Here is a 16906-nt window from a genome sequence, read left to right as displayed (position 1 = left end):
CAGAATAAAAAGGCAAAAGTCACCAATGTTGTATTTGTAATTGAAACTAGAACTCCTACTCATGTGAATTTCTAAACATTTAAAATTTTCCCAAATAAATAGGTTAATGGATATAAATGGTTGATTTCAGTGAAATCCTTAAAACCTCACAATTAGTCTTATGAGGGAACTGCATTTGTATACATAACAGAGCTTTTGATGGAGTTACCACCATTAAAAGTTTTAAGAAAAAAAACCCCAAAAGTCTTCAAAAAAATTGATCCTGGCATGAGCAATTAATGGTGTGAGATCCTAAAAGCATCATGAAAAATCACAAACTGTGTTTCTGAAAAGGTGTGACATCTCCAAACTAAACAACTCAACAGGAAAAATCTCAGCTTGAAGCATTCAAATTAGATTATCTCTTCCATGCTTTTTAAACTTTAAACTGACTTCATGACATTTTAAAATTTTTATCATAAGCCAAATGATTGGCATTTCAAAGCTTTTTTTTGCTTAAAATGAACACCACTTTCTGTCCTTTTACTCTGATATGATCAGGTTTATTTCTTTCTTTCTGTACAATGACCTAGAGGTTTTTTTTTTTTTTTTTTTTTTTTTTTTTTTTTTAATCAGAACCCCTGTGGATATCTGACATAAATGACATTTTTAGATATATCAAGTGGTTTTTAAACCAGGGATACCAGAACACATATTTAAGTAGTATAAAGGGAGGTATCAAGGGATTCATTTGAAAAGTGGCAACAAACAAGAAAAGGACCACTTGAAATGACAAGAGCATAGTGGATACTATATTAGGTCACTCAGATCCCACATCAGGATTGAAGAATTTATTCTCCCACATGTGGGCAGATCTCATTCATCTCTGGTTTCCAGGATGACTGCAATGGAAAGGATCTGTTTTCACTAAAATCCACACCCCTTCCCAGGGCAGCCAGCATCAAATGACTTGTCCACGGGAGGTTTGAATGGCCTGATTCTCTCACACCAAGTGGGAACATAACAGAGGGGTCATACTATGTTCAGACCTCCTATAGTCAGCAGGGATTTCTTGTGATAATGCATTGTGGGTTAACTTTTCCCTCTATCCAGCTCTGCCTTCTTCCTTTTCTTATTGTGGGATGAATTTCAAGAGCTCTCCCTAATGAACATCTGCTTCCTAATGTCCATCTTATTCTGTTTTCTTGAAGTTCAATCTACACAAATGCCAGGTGAAGAGTCTAGCTACTGAGGTGTATTATTGTATTATGTGCAGAAGATATCATTGCCTCTGTCCTTCAGAAGAGAAAACTAAAGCGTGAAGAGACTCATTACATGTCATTTCTTGCTAATTCCTTGTTAATGACTTGAATTACTTGTCAAAAATCACCTAGGCTGCCAGGTGCAGAACCAGAATTTAAGTCCCAGTCATTTGGTTCCAGAATTCACACTCTGAACAATTCACTCACTACAAACACTTGATATAGATTAATTAATTAATTAGACAAACATTTACCAGGCAAAAATGTGAAATGGAATTAATGATGCAAATAAATGAGTGTTAAAATTTCAAGTCCACTTTGATTTTCTAAACACTAACTCAAAGAGTAGCAATATCAAAGGCAAATGTAGACCTACCTGAAGCTCATACCAAAATGAAGAAATGCATTCAACATACATATCTCAAAGTTCCAAATGCTATACACCCATTTGTACAAATATAACAATATAGTCCCACTCTCAGAATGGTTTAAGAAGTTCTGTGTGATGGACATAAAATAATATTACCTTTCTATGTGGAGACTTGTCAGTTAGTCAGGAGGGAAAAGAAGAAAGGACTATTTATTTTTCCTTTAGATAACTTTTTAAAGCATTAGCACCCTGACATCAGTGTCCCCCTTATTTATTCCTCAAATTTTCTCCTAGAAAAGTAAATTTTTTTTCCTTCTTCTGGAGATACCTGGGGTCATCAATGTTTTCTCTTATTGCTAGATGTTCTTTCCAAAGTTTTATTGCTAAGAATGCCTTTCAAACATTTCTTTCTTGGATAGCAGAATCTCTGATAATTGGTCCCCAATTGCCACTCTTTCAAACTTATTTCCGATGAGTAGTTGTAAATAGTAGAGTTGACTAATTCTGGTATTTCAAATAAACATCTCTTGTAACCATAATTTCTCTGATCATTCTCTTATAATTGGTTATTTTTTCAGAGGAACAAATATAAATGTATATATAAATCTGAAGAGGTTAGATATGGAATAAAACAGAATAGGGAGTAATGCATATAGAAAATCTCGAAGAGCATTACATTGACTTGCTGGTTCATTTTTCCACATAAACAAAACGCTAATAATCTGCATCTAAGAATTTGATTTTTAGATGTAGTAAATGGCCTCATACCTTCATCTTTACAGACTTCAACTGTCTCTTCTGAAGCTGGACTGGGCACAGTGGTGGTGCTCATACCATCTGCAAAGCAGAAAAAGAAACATGGCCTCAGAGTTAATACAGTCAAACTGTGACTTTCTGGCCCCCTGTGTCTCCCTCTACACTCCACCAAAGAAAGTAGGAGCTTCTTTCATGCCGCAATGCACTGAATGGTCTTTGAAGAGTCCAGGTGGCTGTGATCCTTTTTCATAATTAATGAAACAGAAGCCTTCAGTTAAGACAGATACCAAAATGGACTAAAAACTATTTCTTTAGTGAAGAAAGCTATTTATTGGTAGTAGCATACCAACACTGGTAGCATTTTACTTCTTTCAGAGTTCTCAAAGAATGGAATATTATTTTTCTTCGTAACAGATTGTGAAAGAAAGCATATCCTGACAAGTTTCTACAAAGTGCCTTTATATGTGTTTGGTTTCTCTTAGCACAGCACTTGTGTAGTTTACCAGTATGCCAGACTATCATACTACAGAGAATAATTCTGTGGCTATCATTGTGGAGACTGGGGAAAAGGGATCAGAGGCCATTTGGAAATTTCGAGGAAGGCACCAGAAGCCATTAGATTTTATGTCACTCAAGCACAGAAGGGGAACAAGGATGTAGAGGTCCCTGATCCCCTCCAAGCACCAATTAACCTCATCAGAGTTGACTCTCTTCTTAGTATCATCAGCATCACAGGGGCTCTGTTCATGTTTGGCACCAAGGACAATTATTAGCTGCTAATATCAAAACATATTCAAGATGTGACAGATTATTAAAATCATTCGGAATGGTTAATACCTGAAAACTGGAAAAAGTGTGTATATGTACATTATATATACATATATGCATGCATATATACATATATGTATACACACACACATATAAGTATACATACATACAGATGTATGTATGTTTCTTATAATAACATGGTCCTAGAACTAATGACAATTCATATATCCATGACATATAGCACACATTTAGAGGCAAATCCCATATTTTCTAGCATATCTTTTGTTCATAATATATGTGACTATTACTTTTAGGTCATACCTCTATTGGAACAGAGAATAAAATATTTAGTAGGAGGATAATCGGAGATAATGTAGATAACTTCTCTTTTGGGGGGTGGTTAGGTGACTATCTTCAATTAAAGAAAAAAAGAACAAGTTTTAACCTTCCCTTGATGACACAACATCTTTCCATTCCATTTCTCTCCTTCCCCTCATAGCAAAATTATCTAAAAGAAGTTATTGTTACTGTTCTCCACTTCTTCACTTAAGCTCTCTATAATCCACTCCATTTGCATCTTTTCCAGGTCTCTTCCAAGAATTCTCTTATCAAAGGTGCCTCTGACCTTCCTTTGCAGACCCAAGGATCATGTCTCTTTTTTTATTCTTACTTCTCAGTAGCATTTCCCAGTCTTTTGCGCTATTCCTCTTGAGCCCCTTTGTTGTGGTTGTTCCACGTATCTACAGATCTTGATGTTCCAGTCCTACTATCTTCATTATTTGTGTATTCTCCCTAATAAATATCATCCAGTCCCATAGTTTTTTAATTAAATTTTTTTTGTTCTAATTAATTGTACATGACAGTAGAATGCATTTATACAATCTGATAGATCATACATAGATGGGGTGTAATCTCACATTCTTCTGATTATACATATTATAGGATCACATTGGTCCAGTCCCATAATTCTAAATATTATTTATGTCAGTGACTTCAAAACCTGTGTCTATGGGCCTCACCTCTCCCTGGAAATCTGGACTTGTGTATCTTACTGGCTTCTTGGTTTCCCATATGGTGGTCTAAGCATCCTCTCAGATTTATTATAGCTAAAGCTGAACTACTAACTTTTTCAATAAAAATTGTGCCCTATGGTCAATCTTCCATGTATCACTAAGTGGTACCATCATCCATGCAGTTCCTGAAGCTGAAAACCGAGGAATTGACCTAGATCCCTCAACCAGTGCATCAGCATGTCCTGTTGCCTTTATCCCCAGGATGTGACAGAAATCAGACATTTTTTTTTTTTTTTTTTTTTTTTTTGTGGTGCTAGGGATTGAACCCAGGGTATTATGCTTGCAAGGCAAGCACTCTACCACCTGAGCTATATACCCAGTCCCAGAATCAGTCCTCTTTGCCTCATTTCCAGGAACCACATCATTGCTTTCCCAAAGCATACTTCTAACTCATCTCACTGCAACTCTTTAGCCCAGTTTCCCTCACGGTCACAGTGAGTGTGTTAAAACACAGATCATGTTGCTCTGATACTTAAAATCTTCCATGAACTTCTTTTCTGCAGTTCTTCTAAAGTCAAATCTTACACCATTAGGCATTGTCTAGTCCTATCATCTCTTACTGAATCTCACACATGATGTTCTCCTAAACCCACTCTGCTCTGGTCATACTGGTCTGTCTCCAATCTTAAGCTCAAAGTGACTTAGAGGCATTTCATTTCTGCTCCGCCATCTCTGTTCCTTTCACCATCTCATCTTCAGATCTCAACTACTCCAAATCAAGCCAATAGAAAGCCAATAGAAAGCTGCCATCTGGCCATCACTCCTACATTATCTTATTTTTCTTCAAACACTTACATTATTGGATAGGTTTCCTTTTTGTTTGTTTATTATTAGGGTCACCCTACCAGAATACAAACTTCAAGAAAGTAGGAGTACTGTTTTTTTTTTTTTGTTTGTTTGTTTGTTTTTTACTGCTATATTTCCAGTGTCAAAACAATGCCTGGGTCATACCACACCATTGGTATGTATATGTCATTAACTTCCTGATAAATATTCTATATAATTTTGATTTGATTCAATCATGACAACTGTCAAAATTTCTAAACTATGTATTTTCAGATTGTATCTTTTCTCCATCATTTGGAAGAGGCCTGCAGAGTTACATAACCAAAACTGGCACTGGAGATTATATTGAATGGAAAGAAGATATTTTTATTTTCTAAATGATCCAGCAGGTCAGAAGAGTTTTAATAATCAGAAGATGTCTTAAATTTCTCTGCACTCTGATTAGGGTGGATGTGAAGTGAGTAGAGGGAACATAATGATGTCTGGTGATACCAGACACAATCACAAATGAATCCTGCTGCTAGACTCTGTGCCAAGCAGCAAGCTCACTTGGGAATGCAGTTGGGGCTCTTCTTTACATCGAGAGGTAATGAGGTGATAATGCTATCAGAGGCAAGTTCTGGAGAAGAGGACTTACATTCCACCACTCTTTGCTCTTAGGCAAGGTGATCCCATATCCAAAAAGAAACTCCCTGTATTCAACTGATTACTGGAAAAAGAGGATTAAAGAGAACACAGGAAAATGTGTGTGCATGTATACGAGAATGTGTGTATGTGCATATATACATGTGGTAGAGAAAAACAACTACGTTGATAAAAACAGCTTGGGACAGAGCAATGAGTGAATAAAACTAGGGAGACTTCAACAGTCAGAGAGTGGCCTCAGCTGTTAGCAGTTGGTTGACAAATACCTGTCAGCTCCAAACAGTAAAAACAGTGACAGCTTTTCACATAAGGCTTATCTTCTACAGAGCATAATGATGTGTGGGTTGGGGGGTAGGGAAGTTGGATAACAACAGTTTGCAGTATCAGAAATTCATTTCATTGCAAGGACTGCGCTTCAGCAAAAGGAGCCAGTTGACCCAGTAATAGGTACACAAGGTCCTTGCTGCCTTGCTTCAGTGCTTTCTCTGATTGGCCTTCTTCAATTCCATCTTCCAGGTTAATAATAAAAGCTTCCAGTTCCCTAGCAAAAGTTCCAAGGTTAATGTAGGAAGTTTTCAGTGGAAAACTTATCACACTACCTGGTATAATTCCAGGAGTTCAGCATATGGCCTAGGACGTGCTTGGCACACATCAGACAGTCCACTATTTAAAAAATGCCCCTCTGTGGACCTCATTAGAACTGGACAGATCACTTGGAAATTGGAGGAAGAGGATATTTTTATTTTGATGGTTATGCTGGTAACTGCATGGTTACCTATTATTCTTTTAAAGGAGAGTGTGCCTGAGTACAATATTGGGTAGAAAGAGATGATAAATCAAAGGTGATTTCAATCCCTTTTGAGCCTTAAGTGCTGTTTTATTTTAAAATGCTCAATTTATAATACACAGTGTAGAATCTATAAACATTCAGCTGACACATCTGTCCTTTAGTGAACATAGGTGATGTCAGGAAAGTTTTTGATCTCACTTATTGCTCTTAAAAGGTGGGGGAGATAGTCAGGCTCCATGATACCATTTCCTATAATTGCAGAGAAATAACCAGAAGCATGACCTTTCAAAATTTAGTGCAAAATAATGAAAACCACTATTTTCATTGTGAAGGGAAAGCATCTTCTCCATTGCCTTTAAACAGTTTCACTTCGTTTTTCCTCCTCAAACCAAATACTAATTTTCTCCTGACCTAAGTCATCCAAGCTTTGACTTGTTACTTTCAATTTCCACCCACCCTTCTTAGAGCATTACCAAGCAAATTGTTATTACAGAAAAGAATAATGGAACTAGCAAATGAGATGCTGAGTGAGAATGTACCATTCTACTTAGAAGCATAGGCAACTCATGGTTAACAGAACTGCAGACCTGAATGAAGGTTGGAGTTAATCAGGGGAAAAGGTATAAACATTTTCAGACAATAGCATTGAGTAAAGTTATTGTTCACCTCTGTGGATGAGGCCTAGGAGACTCCTCAAAAGAAATCTGAGCCCACCTGCTTCTTGGCTCTGCCCTTCCATTTCTTCTGCACTTTGTTTTTCTTCTGGACCATTCTCATCTTTCAAGAAAATCACACAGGAAAAAAAAATACATCAAGTCAATTTATGAAATATCTCTTTATGGCTAATATGCAGCACAGAAATTAATTGCAACCAGTGTAGCATGACTCCCCATAAAGCAAGGCAGAGAGATGAATCAGAGGCATGAAACAGAAAAATTACCTACATAAATAGATGCATTTATACTCATCCCTTCTTACATGATTTGCTAGATGAAATGTTGAACTGCAGTAAACAAAATTCACTCAGCGGTCCTGGTAACATCTCTTTGCTCTGCATTTCCCAAATGCAATACAGATTTAATTTCCAATCTACTTTTATTCTCTGACTCAAGTTACAGGGTCTGTGTAAAGCAACTTGGTTGAACGAATTTCTATGTCCTTTATTTTCCTGTTTGATATATGTTGCAAAAAAGTCTATTTTAACTTAGCTCATACATGACCGTCTTAATGTATTTATGCTATGAAATATTTTCTGGAACTGATTATGTTAGTTTAGTGTGTAACTCTGTGAAATATAAATCAGCAGGACAATGGGGGCTGTGTACTAGCAACTATGTAAAGTTTTCTTTCCTCTTAAAATGTGTATTATACCTGTGGATTTGCATGCAAAATAAATAAATAAACAAACTTGCCAAAAGTAAGTAAAGACTTACTTATAAAATCAGTTTATAACTCATTGTTGGGAAGACCCCCAAATCACTTTTTGTTTGGAAAATAAAGCAAATAAAAATGACAAGTTTATTTAAGGTCACAGGAACAAAATAAAACATGTAGTCAAGTACAGAAGGCAGAGAAGCAGAAGTTACCAGTTTATATTAATATGGGTTAAAGATGATCTCAAATCTTTTGTCTCTCAGGAAATGGAGACTCTCATGCTACTCTCTGAATCCTGACTGGTGCTGGGACTTGCTTAGACCAACGAGATGTGGTAGAAGAATTCAGGATTCTGGCTACTCTCAGAGGAATGACAACTTCTGCTTTCTCCTTTTGGAAAACCAGCCTCAAAAAAAGAGTTCAGGCTAGTCTCTCATGCAAAGATAAATATGGAAAGAGACGGTCATGAGGTCAAGCACCAAGGGGCAGGCATGTGAGTGACCTCTTTTCACACCTTCCAACCCAGCCCAGAATGTGCCAGTGTGACAAGAAGAAGAATCATCCAGCCCTTTAAAACTCTTGACCCACATGCAGGCCCAAATCACTTAACCTTATCTTGCTTAAGTGTTTTGGCCAACCAGCATCTGTGACCACTGCTGGCTGTTAATGCAGAGGCAAGAGGACTGGTAGGAAATCCTCCCCAGAGGAGGCCCTTTATAACACAGCTAAAACGAGAAAGTCAGGAGCAATGGAGAAACATTTACCAAGAAGCTTTGGAAAATAAACTACTGAAGAGAGTTTCAGATCAGAGTACCTTTGGATTTGACCTGAATGAAAGGCAAGGTATACAGTAGAATGAGGGGGGAAAAAAAAGGCGGGGCAGAGGTTGCTCTCAAGTTGGGGAAGAATACAATTGACCAATACATTGTAAGTACAGAATCCTCTCTGTTGGCTCAGCACTGTGTCATCTTACTAGGGACAAGGTAAAATCTTTGATATGAGAACCTGGGGCTCTTAAGTACAGAGTTCTAAATAGCATATTTATAAGAACCACAAGATTATCCGACATTTTTTTCTGTTGTGATTCTCCATGTGACAGTTTTGCATTTGCTCTACCAGGAAATAGCCAACATGGTTTTCTTGACCCCTTAACAAAGACATGCTGGTTCAGTGGCATGTACCAAAAACTTAGTCATTCTTCCCCAACTTCCTGCCATCAAGGGAGAAATTTTCCAACTTTTCCCAACAGATAGACTTTATAACAGATTTCATGGTGAAGTCCACAAGTGAGAGTCTACCTTAAGAATTAGTCTGGTTACCATGTCCATTATAAGGTGATAAAGTACTTTCTTACAAAGAGAAAGACAAGTAGGGAAAGGGAAATTAATCTGGGGAATGTGAGGTTGGTTCCAGAAGTCATAAATGCATAAAAAAGAAATTCATGGTCTGACCCCCAAATTCAACCTGCTAATAATAAAACCTAGACTGGCAGTTGACCCAGTCTACTTCCCCCTAGGTTTTTCTCCTTAGTCCACATGCATGCCATCCCACTCCCTAGCACATCGACTGGCATACTTTTGTTACCCACTTTGAGTATTGGCTGCACAGGTTTCTACTTGCAGTATTTCTGCTCTTGAGAAACAAACTCAAGAACACTTAGCATGTTTATCACAAAATAAAAGCCTTCTAGAAGCATGCTGGATTTACCATTTGAGCAACATGCCCTCAGATGAAAAGGTTTAGGAGTATTATTTGCATCAATTTCCAAGACAATGCATCCTCAAATCCAGCAGGGGGAACCAATGTAGAGGTCTTGCTTTCAAAGCCCAGCATATGCATTCTTGGGCAATTAGATTAGCATTCATTGCACTCTCTTTTAGAAGGGCATTTTGGCTGGCTTTTAACTTTGCATCCACTTAAAATGCTTCCAATGGGTGAGTTCTTAGTGAAACAGTGGACTTGCACAAGTAGAAAAAAAAATCACATCATTCAGGTGCCCGTAAGTATTTGATAAGGACAAGCTTTCTTTTTATCAGAATTGTCTGACTGTCTTCACAGGAAGCATATAAACAATAAAAAGTGGAGTGGGGCATATAAACTTGTGAATTTTAGAAGGGATTTTAAAAGGCTTACAATAAATGTGAAACGATAGGTACAGAGAAGTGCCAAGCTAGTTTGTTAGCTTAAAACTTCATACAGAAGCTAGATTCTGTGTGGCTAAATTCTCTTGATTAATACACCTTTAAAATCACATCTTTACTTCAGAAAATAAATTTCCACAGTGTTTATATTGAATGTGACATAACAATTTACTGTCTCATGCAGAAGAGCACAGTATTTTTCAAGATTTCTTCTATGGGTGTATCTTCTCACATCTCCAGTATTAGTACTCTCACCTCCCAACCTTTCAATTCATATTTATTGAATATGTACTGTTTGCAAGAATATTTCATAAATCACATAGAAATAAAAGAAGAGACTCCTACTGCAAAGTGAATTCATGTAAATGGAAGGAATACACCATTGGTTAGACCATGATAAGAATTCAGTCCAAGTTTAATTCCATATGAGAGAGTCCTGCAAGGACAGAATTCAATATTATGGCCATGAATTGCTACTTTGAAATTTGTAGTTTCTTTCATGAGATGTGCATGGAGATGTGAAGAGAAAGGGAAGTAAATCAGATTGAATCCACTGCTGTTTCTGTGGAAATGATCTGATGTGTATTACCTGTCAGTCCTGTTGCTTTTTCTCATAAAAGTTTCAAGATTTCTGGACAATTCAAATGCAGTGGTTTGCAGATTGGATTCTTGGTCCTAATCCTTCAGTTCCCTGTAATCGGATACTGTATCTCAATGTCCTCTCACTGTGTACAGAATTTCTACCCCAATGATGTTGAACTTGGCCATGTGATCTGATTTGGAGCAAGAAATACTACTGGACAGAGTGTGAGCAAAGGGATTGAGTGTATTGCATGAGTGAATTTGTTGCATGTGCTCCTGACATTTGCCACGATGGGAAGATGTTCCTGTAGCTGCTGGTTTAAGGAGGATGAGAGATCTATGGTGCAGACTTGAATCCAAACCACAATCTGAAGTTAGGCCTAGGCAGCTCGCAGCTGGAAAATCCAACCACCCAGCTGAGCCCAGCCTCCATCAGCATGAGAGTAAGTAAATCATTGTAAGGAACTGCATTTAGGAATTTTATATGCAGTAATATTATTGTTGTGATGATAGCTAACTAATAAAAATGAAATGCTTATTTTTTCTCAGGTTAAAAAAGCTTGACAGCAGGCATCACAATACCAGACCTTAAATTACACTACAGAGCTATAGTAACAAATACAGCATGATTTTGACACCAAAACAGACATGAATACCAATGGAACAGAAGACATAGAGACAAACGCACATAAATACAGTTATTTCATACTAGACAAAGGCACCATAAACATACATTGGAGAAAAGATAGCCTCTTCAAAAAGTAGTGCTGGGAAAACTGGGAATCCATTTGTGGCAGAATACAATTTGACCACTATCTCTCACCCTGCACAAAACTCAACTCAAAGTGGATGAAGACACCCTGCACCTATACTAGAAGAAAATGTAGACTCAACAATCCATCATGTTGGTCTAGGAACTGACTTCTTCAAGACTCCTAAAGTACAGAAGTAAAATCAAGAATCAACTAATGGGATGGATTCAAATTAAAAAGCTTCTTCGCAGCAAAGGAAACAATCAAGAACATGAAGAAAGAGCTTACAGAATGGGAGAAAATCTTTGTCATCTGCACCTCAGATAGAACATTAATCTTCAGGGTATATAAAGAACTCAAAAAATCAACACCAAAAAACCAAATAACCCAATCAATAAATGGACAAAAGAACTGAACAGGCACTTTACAGAAGAAATATGAATGGTCAACAAATACATGAAAAATGTTCAGCATTTCTAGCAATTAAAGAAATGCAAATCAAAACTAAGATTTCATCTCACTCCAGTCAGAATGGCAATTATCAAGAATACCAGTAACAATAAATGTTGGAGAGGATGTGGGGAAAAAGGCACACTTATACATTGCTGGTGGGACTGCAAATTGATGTAACCACTCTGGAAAGCAGTATGGTGATTCCTCAGGAAACTTAGAATGGAACCACCTTTTGACCCAGTTATCCCATTCCTCAGTATATATTCAAAGGATTTAAAATCACTGTACTATAGTGATACAGCCACATCAATGTTCATAGCAGCTTGATTCACAATAGCTAAGCTATGGAACCAACATAAGGACCCTTTTACAGATGAATGGATAAAGTAAATGTGATATCACATATCATTGTGTATGTATATATATATATATATATATATATATATATATATGCACACACACAAAATGGAATATTACTGTCTTAAAGAAGAATGAAACCATGGAATTTGCCAGTAAATGGATGAAACTGGAGAATATCATGCTAAGTATAATAAAAGTCCAAATGTTCATTTGTGGATGCTAACACACAACAAGTGTGTGTGTGGGGAGAATAGAAGTTCATTGAATTAGAGAAAGGGAAATGAAGGGAAGGGAGAAGGGATGGGAATAGAAAAGATAGTAGAATCAATTGGCCATAACTTTCCTACATTTATATATGAACACATAATCAGTATAACTCCACATCACATTCAATCATAAGAATGGGATCCTCATTAGAATAAGTTATACTCCATATATGTATAATATTTCAAAGTACATTCTATTGTCATGTATATCTAAAAACAACAAATGAAAAAAAGGCTTGAAGTTATCTTTTTTCCAAGACAGCACTCAGCCTTTAATTTTGTACTCTCTTCATCTATATTTTCATTTCACACATTCCAAAATTGTCTAGAAGATACATATTTGAAAATTAAATTAGTTTACACAAGAGAAGAATGCTCCTAAAGAGTATGCACTGCCATCAATAAAATAATGTTATGTATTTTATTTAACTATACAGTTATGGGGGCTGGAGGATAATACTAGTTAATGCCAACTAGCATTTATTGAATAATGCCTATTTTCTGTTCAGTGTCTAAATGCTTTGCATAAATTATTAAATTTAATTCATACAGCAACCCCATGAAGTAGGTATTACAATTCACATTCATGGATTAGAAAACTGAGACACAGAGATGGTCAGTAATTTGTCTAGGTATAGCATATAATAGCAGTAAGAATCAATTTGATACCACTTTGATACCACTCCTTTTCCACCTACTTAGAAATATAACTAATATTTGTTGTTTGAATAAAATAGTTAAATTATGAGCCATCAAAAATGTGGGAAATAATAATATAATAGAGATGAAGAACTAAACTATAATCTCCTATGAATTTGTTGAATTAACAGAACACAAAGAACACTGGAAATTAAATCCTTCTGGTACTTAAACAGGTAGGAGCAATGCTACAACTCTGAACTTTAATGCTAAAGATATTTCTGGCTTTATAAATTCCTTTTTCTGTTATATCTTTATTGAATAAATATTTATATAAAATATATTGTTCTGTGGCATGATTTTAAATGACAGAAAGTTACAAGAAAATTTCTTTGTTTCCCCTGAAACACTGGAGAATAAGTTGCAAACATAATCATCCCCTAATCACTCCCATCAGCCCTAGATACTTCAGTATTGATCTTCTACAAACAAAGATATTCTTGTGCACAACCACAACATACACATCAAGAACAGGGGATTAATGCTGATGACATTCCTAATATCTAAGCCACAGACCACAAGAAAAATTTGCCAATTTTCCTACAATATGCTTTATAGCAGTCTAGGAGTACATAAGAGCATTTCCTTGTCACATCTCTTTGGTGTCCTTCAATCTGAGATGGTGATGTCTTCCTGAGACCCCAAGTCTGACCCGCCATGGTCCCTGTCCTTTCAATGAGGGTACCTACCATGCTCAGCCCTGTATAGCCCATTAGTTCCCCTAATTTTCATTTCTGAAAATAGTTCAACAAAATTGACCCAGGTGCATTTAAATACATTGGAAAACATAATCTAGAACTTATATATCCTTTATTATCATTAATAATAAAAACATATGTTGTCCTATAAATTGGAAACTGGGACAATATGGCATCTTTTACATATGTATACCATCTTATAAATAGGACATTATGCAGATATGATATCTGGGACACTGGGACATAATGGCTTTAAGAAGGAAGGAAAGAAAGATGAGAAGGTTAATTCCTGATCTTTAAATGTTTTGTTCTGCGAGTTGGGGTTGTAGCTCAGTGGTGGAGTACTTGTCTTACACATATGAGGCACTGGGTTTGATCCTCAGCACTACATAAAAATAAATAAAGTAATGGTATTGTGTCCATCTACAGCTAAAAAATATTTTTTTAAAAAAATGTTTTGTTCATAGATGCCCTTCAATTGATGAATGGATAAAGAAACTGTTGTATATATACACAATGGAATATTACTCAGCCACGATGAAGAGTAAAATTGTGGTATCTGCAGGTAAATGGATGCAGTTGGAGAATATCGTGCTAAGTGAGATAAGCCAATCCCAAAAAACCAAAGGCTGAATGATCTCTCTGGTAAGCAGATGAAAATACATAATGGGGGGTGGGAAGGAGGTACGAATGAAGGAAGAATGGATTGTATAGAGGAAAAAGAAGGGTGGGGAGAGGGTGGGGGGAAGGAAAATTAACAGAATGAGACAAACATCATTACACTTTATTCATGTATGATTACACAAATGGTGCTACTCTACTTCATGTACAACCAGAGAAACAACAGTTGTACCCCATTTGTGTATAGTGAATCAAAATAAATAAATTTAAAAAACTATAAATATATCATGCTAAGTGAGATAAGCCAATCTCAAAAAACCAAAGGAAGAATGATATCGCTAATAAGTGGATGATGACACATAATGGGGGGTGGGAGGGGTTAGTGTTAGGGTTAGAGTTAGGTTTAGGGAGGGGGGCAAGAATGGAGGAAGGAAGGACTGTATAGAGGGAAAAGAGGGGTGGGAGGGGTGGGGGGAAAGGGAAAAAAATAACAGAATGAATCAAACAACATTACCCTATGTAAATTTATGATTACACAAATGGTATGCCTTTACACCATGTACAAACAGAGAAACAACATGTATCCCATTTGTTTACAATAATAAAAAAAAAAACCAACGTTAAAAAAAAAACTATAAATAAAGAATATATTTTCATTTAAAAAATGTTTTGTTCTGAAAATGTCATCAGTTGATTGATCTGTGTTAATGGATTACACCAATTACAGTTCCAAGGTGGCTATGAGTAGTCTCATTCATGTCTTTCTGTGCATGATAGAGGAGCTATTGTCTAATGTGAGTGGTACCCACTGCTTGCAAGCTTTCCTTTTGCACCATTTGGGTGCTTATACACCTCACATGTTACCACAAATCCTGCAATAGACCCCACTGAGTTAGACCTGAATCTCCATTTTTACAGATGGAAGTTCAAATAACTTTACTGATATCATCGTCAGTGGGCAGAGGACCAGAATATGCCACAGCCTGAGGTTTCTCTCTTTTCTTGTGACCTCTGCTTACCTGCTGTCATGGTTTGATATGGTTTGGAGTTTGTTCCCCAAAAGTTCATGTGATGGAAGCTTAGACTCAGTGTTGTGGTATTGCAGTGGTAGAACCTATAAGAGGTGGGGCCTGGTAGGAGGAGAATAGTTCACTGGGGGTACTTTCTTCAGAGAGGATTAATGTAGCTCCTGAGAGACTCCCATTAGTTTTTGCAAGAATGAGTTGTCATAAAAAGAATAAGCCTGACTCCTGAATATCTCTGGTTTCCTGTCTCATTATGTGGTCTCTTGTGCATGTGCTTCTGCCATTGCAATAGTATCTATCATTAAGCCTTCACTTGAGGTCAAATTGATGGGTTTGCCTGATTTTGGACTTCTAGTCTTTAAAATTGTGGGCTAAATAAATCTTTCTTCTTTTTTTTTTGGTGCTGGGGATCAAACCCAGGGCCTTGTGCTTGCAAGGCAAGCACTCTACTAATTGAGCTATCTCCCCAGCCCCCTAAATCTTTCTTCTTTATGAGCACCCAACCTCAGGTATTCTGTTATAGCAACAGCCCTTTGTTATAGGAGATACCCTTTGAAGTCCTCAGCATCCAGCACAGTGCTTTATATCGATTAGAAGGTTCATATATACTTACCCACAGATAAAAAAGAAAACTTCATTTTTCTCCCTAATCAGTTTTTTCTTGAACCATATTTCAGTTCTCTATGTAGAAAAGATATGATTTGTATCTGAATTTCTGCTTAAACTTTGATAAATTGTAGGTTAGTTTAAAAATTTCATGTCTCTTCTATATTAGAGAATAGTTCTTAACAATCAATTGTGAAGTACAGGGAGCACAGGTAAGTTAGAGTTCATCTTTTCACCACCATTCTCTGTCCCCTCTTTCCAAGGCTGTGGCAATGACTTTCCAACATGTGTTACTGCTCTAGCTCTTGCTTTCAAGTCTATTCTTAGTGCAGAAGTCAATGTGACTCGGACCATACCAATCCTCTGCTCCAAAGCTCTGATGATAGCAAGACCCTGTTTGGTGGGGATTCCTTGTGTTTTCTTGTCCTCACTTCCTTCTGGTCTCCTTCCCACTTGCTTGTTGCCACCATACTGGTCTTTGTGCCATTCCTCCAGCACATGAGGGACTCATGTCACCACATTTTGGCATTGCCTGACCTCTCTGCCTGGTGTGTCCCCTCCACTGGCTTCAGGTCTTTGCTCAAATGTTCCCTTTTCAATGAGGTCTGTGGTGAATACTCTGTTGAAAATTGCAACAATTTACCATCTCTATATACTCTCTTCTCCTTTTCCGAATCCACTTTGTTTTTTTACCCAATCATCCATCATTTTCTAATATATAATTTATATGGCTATTATATTCATGCTTATGTGTACCTGCCCCCCTCTTGAATGTAAGCTATCCAGATGAGGACCTTTGGTTTATTTACTCATGTCTCCTAAGTACCTAGAATGAGCAGATGGTATGTGTTCGATAAATATGTGTGAATTAATGAAATATGCTCTGGATTTACCTGCCCG

The 16906-nt window shown here is 36.9% G+C and overlaps 1 protein-coding gene across 3 annotated transcripts in view; it reads right to left on the bottom strand.

Annotated features, from left to right (window-relative positions):
• The window catches only part of Macrod2 (mono-ADP ribosylhydrolase 2), a 2075735-nt gene that overhangs the window by 128438 nt on the left and 1930391 nt on the right, over nt 1–16906 (bottom strand). For 2 of the 3 annotated variants that reach the window (XM_047537628.1, XM_047537632.1), the window contains exons 12-13: nt 7096–7206; nt 2380–2448 (exon numbers count right to left, since the gene is read on the bottom strand). In XM_047537628.1, the coding sequence (XP_047393584.1) occupies nt 2380–2448; nt 7096–7206 (180 nt within the window). The remainder of the gene's footprint in view (nt 1–2379; nt 2449–7095; nt 7207–16906) is intronic. The other variant, XM_047537630.1, reaches the window with a different exon arrangement.

Source organism: Sciurus carolinensis, chromosome 2 (assembly GCF_902686445.1).
Source record: "Sciurus carolinensis chromosome 2, mSciCar1.2, whole genome shotgun sequence".
Classification (NCBI taxonomy): Eukaryota; Metazoa; Chordata; class Mammalia; order Rodentia; family Sciuridae; genus Sciurus; species Sciurus carolinensis.
The sequence above is the reverse complement of the archived record's forward strand: the minus strand, read 5'-3'. Positions and strand labels throughout refer to the sequence as shown.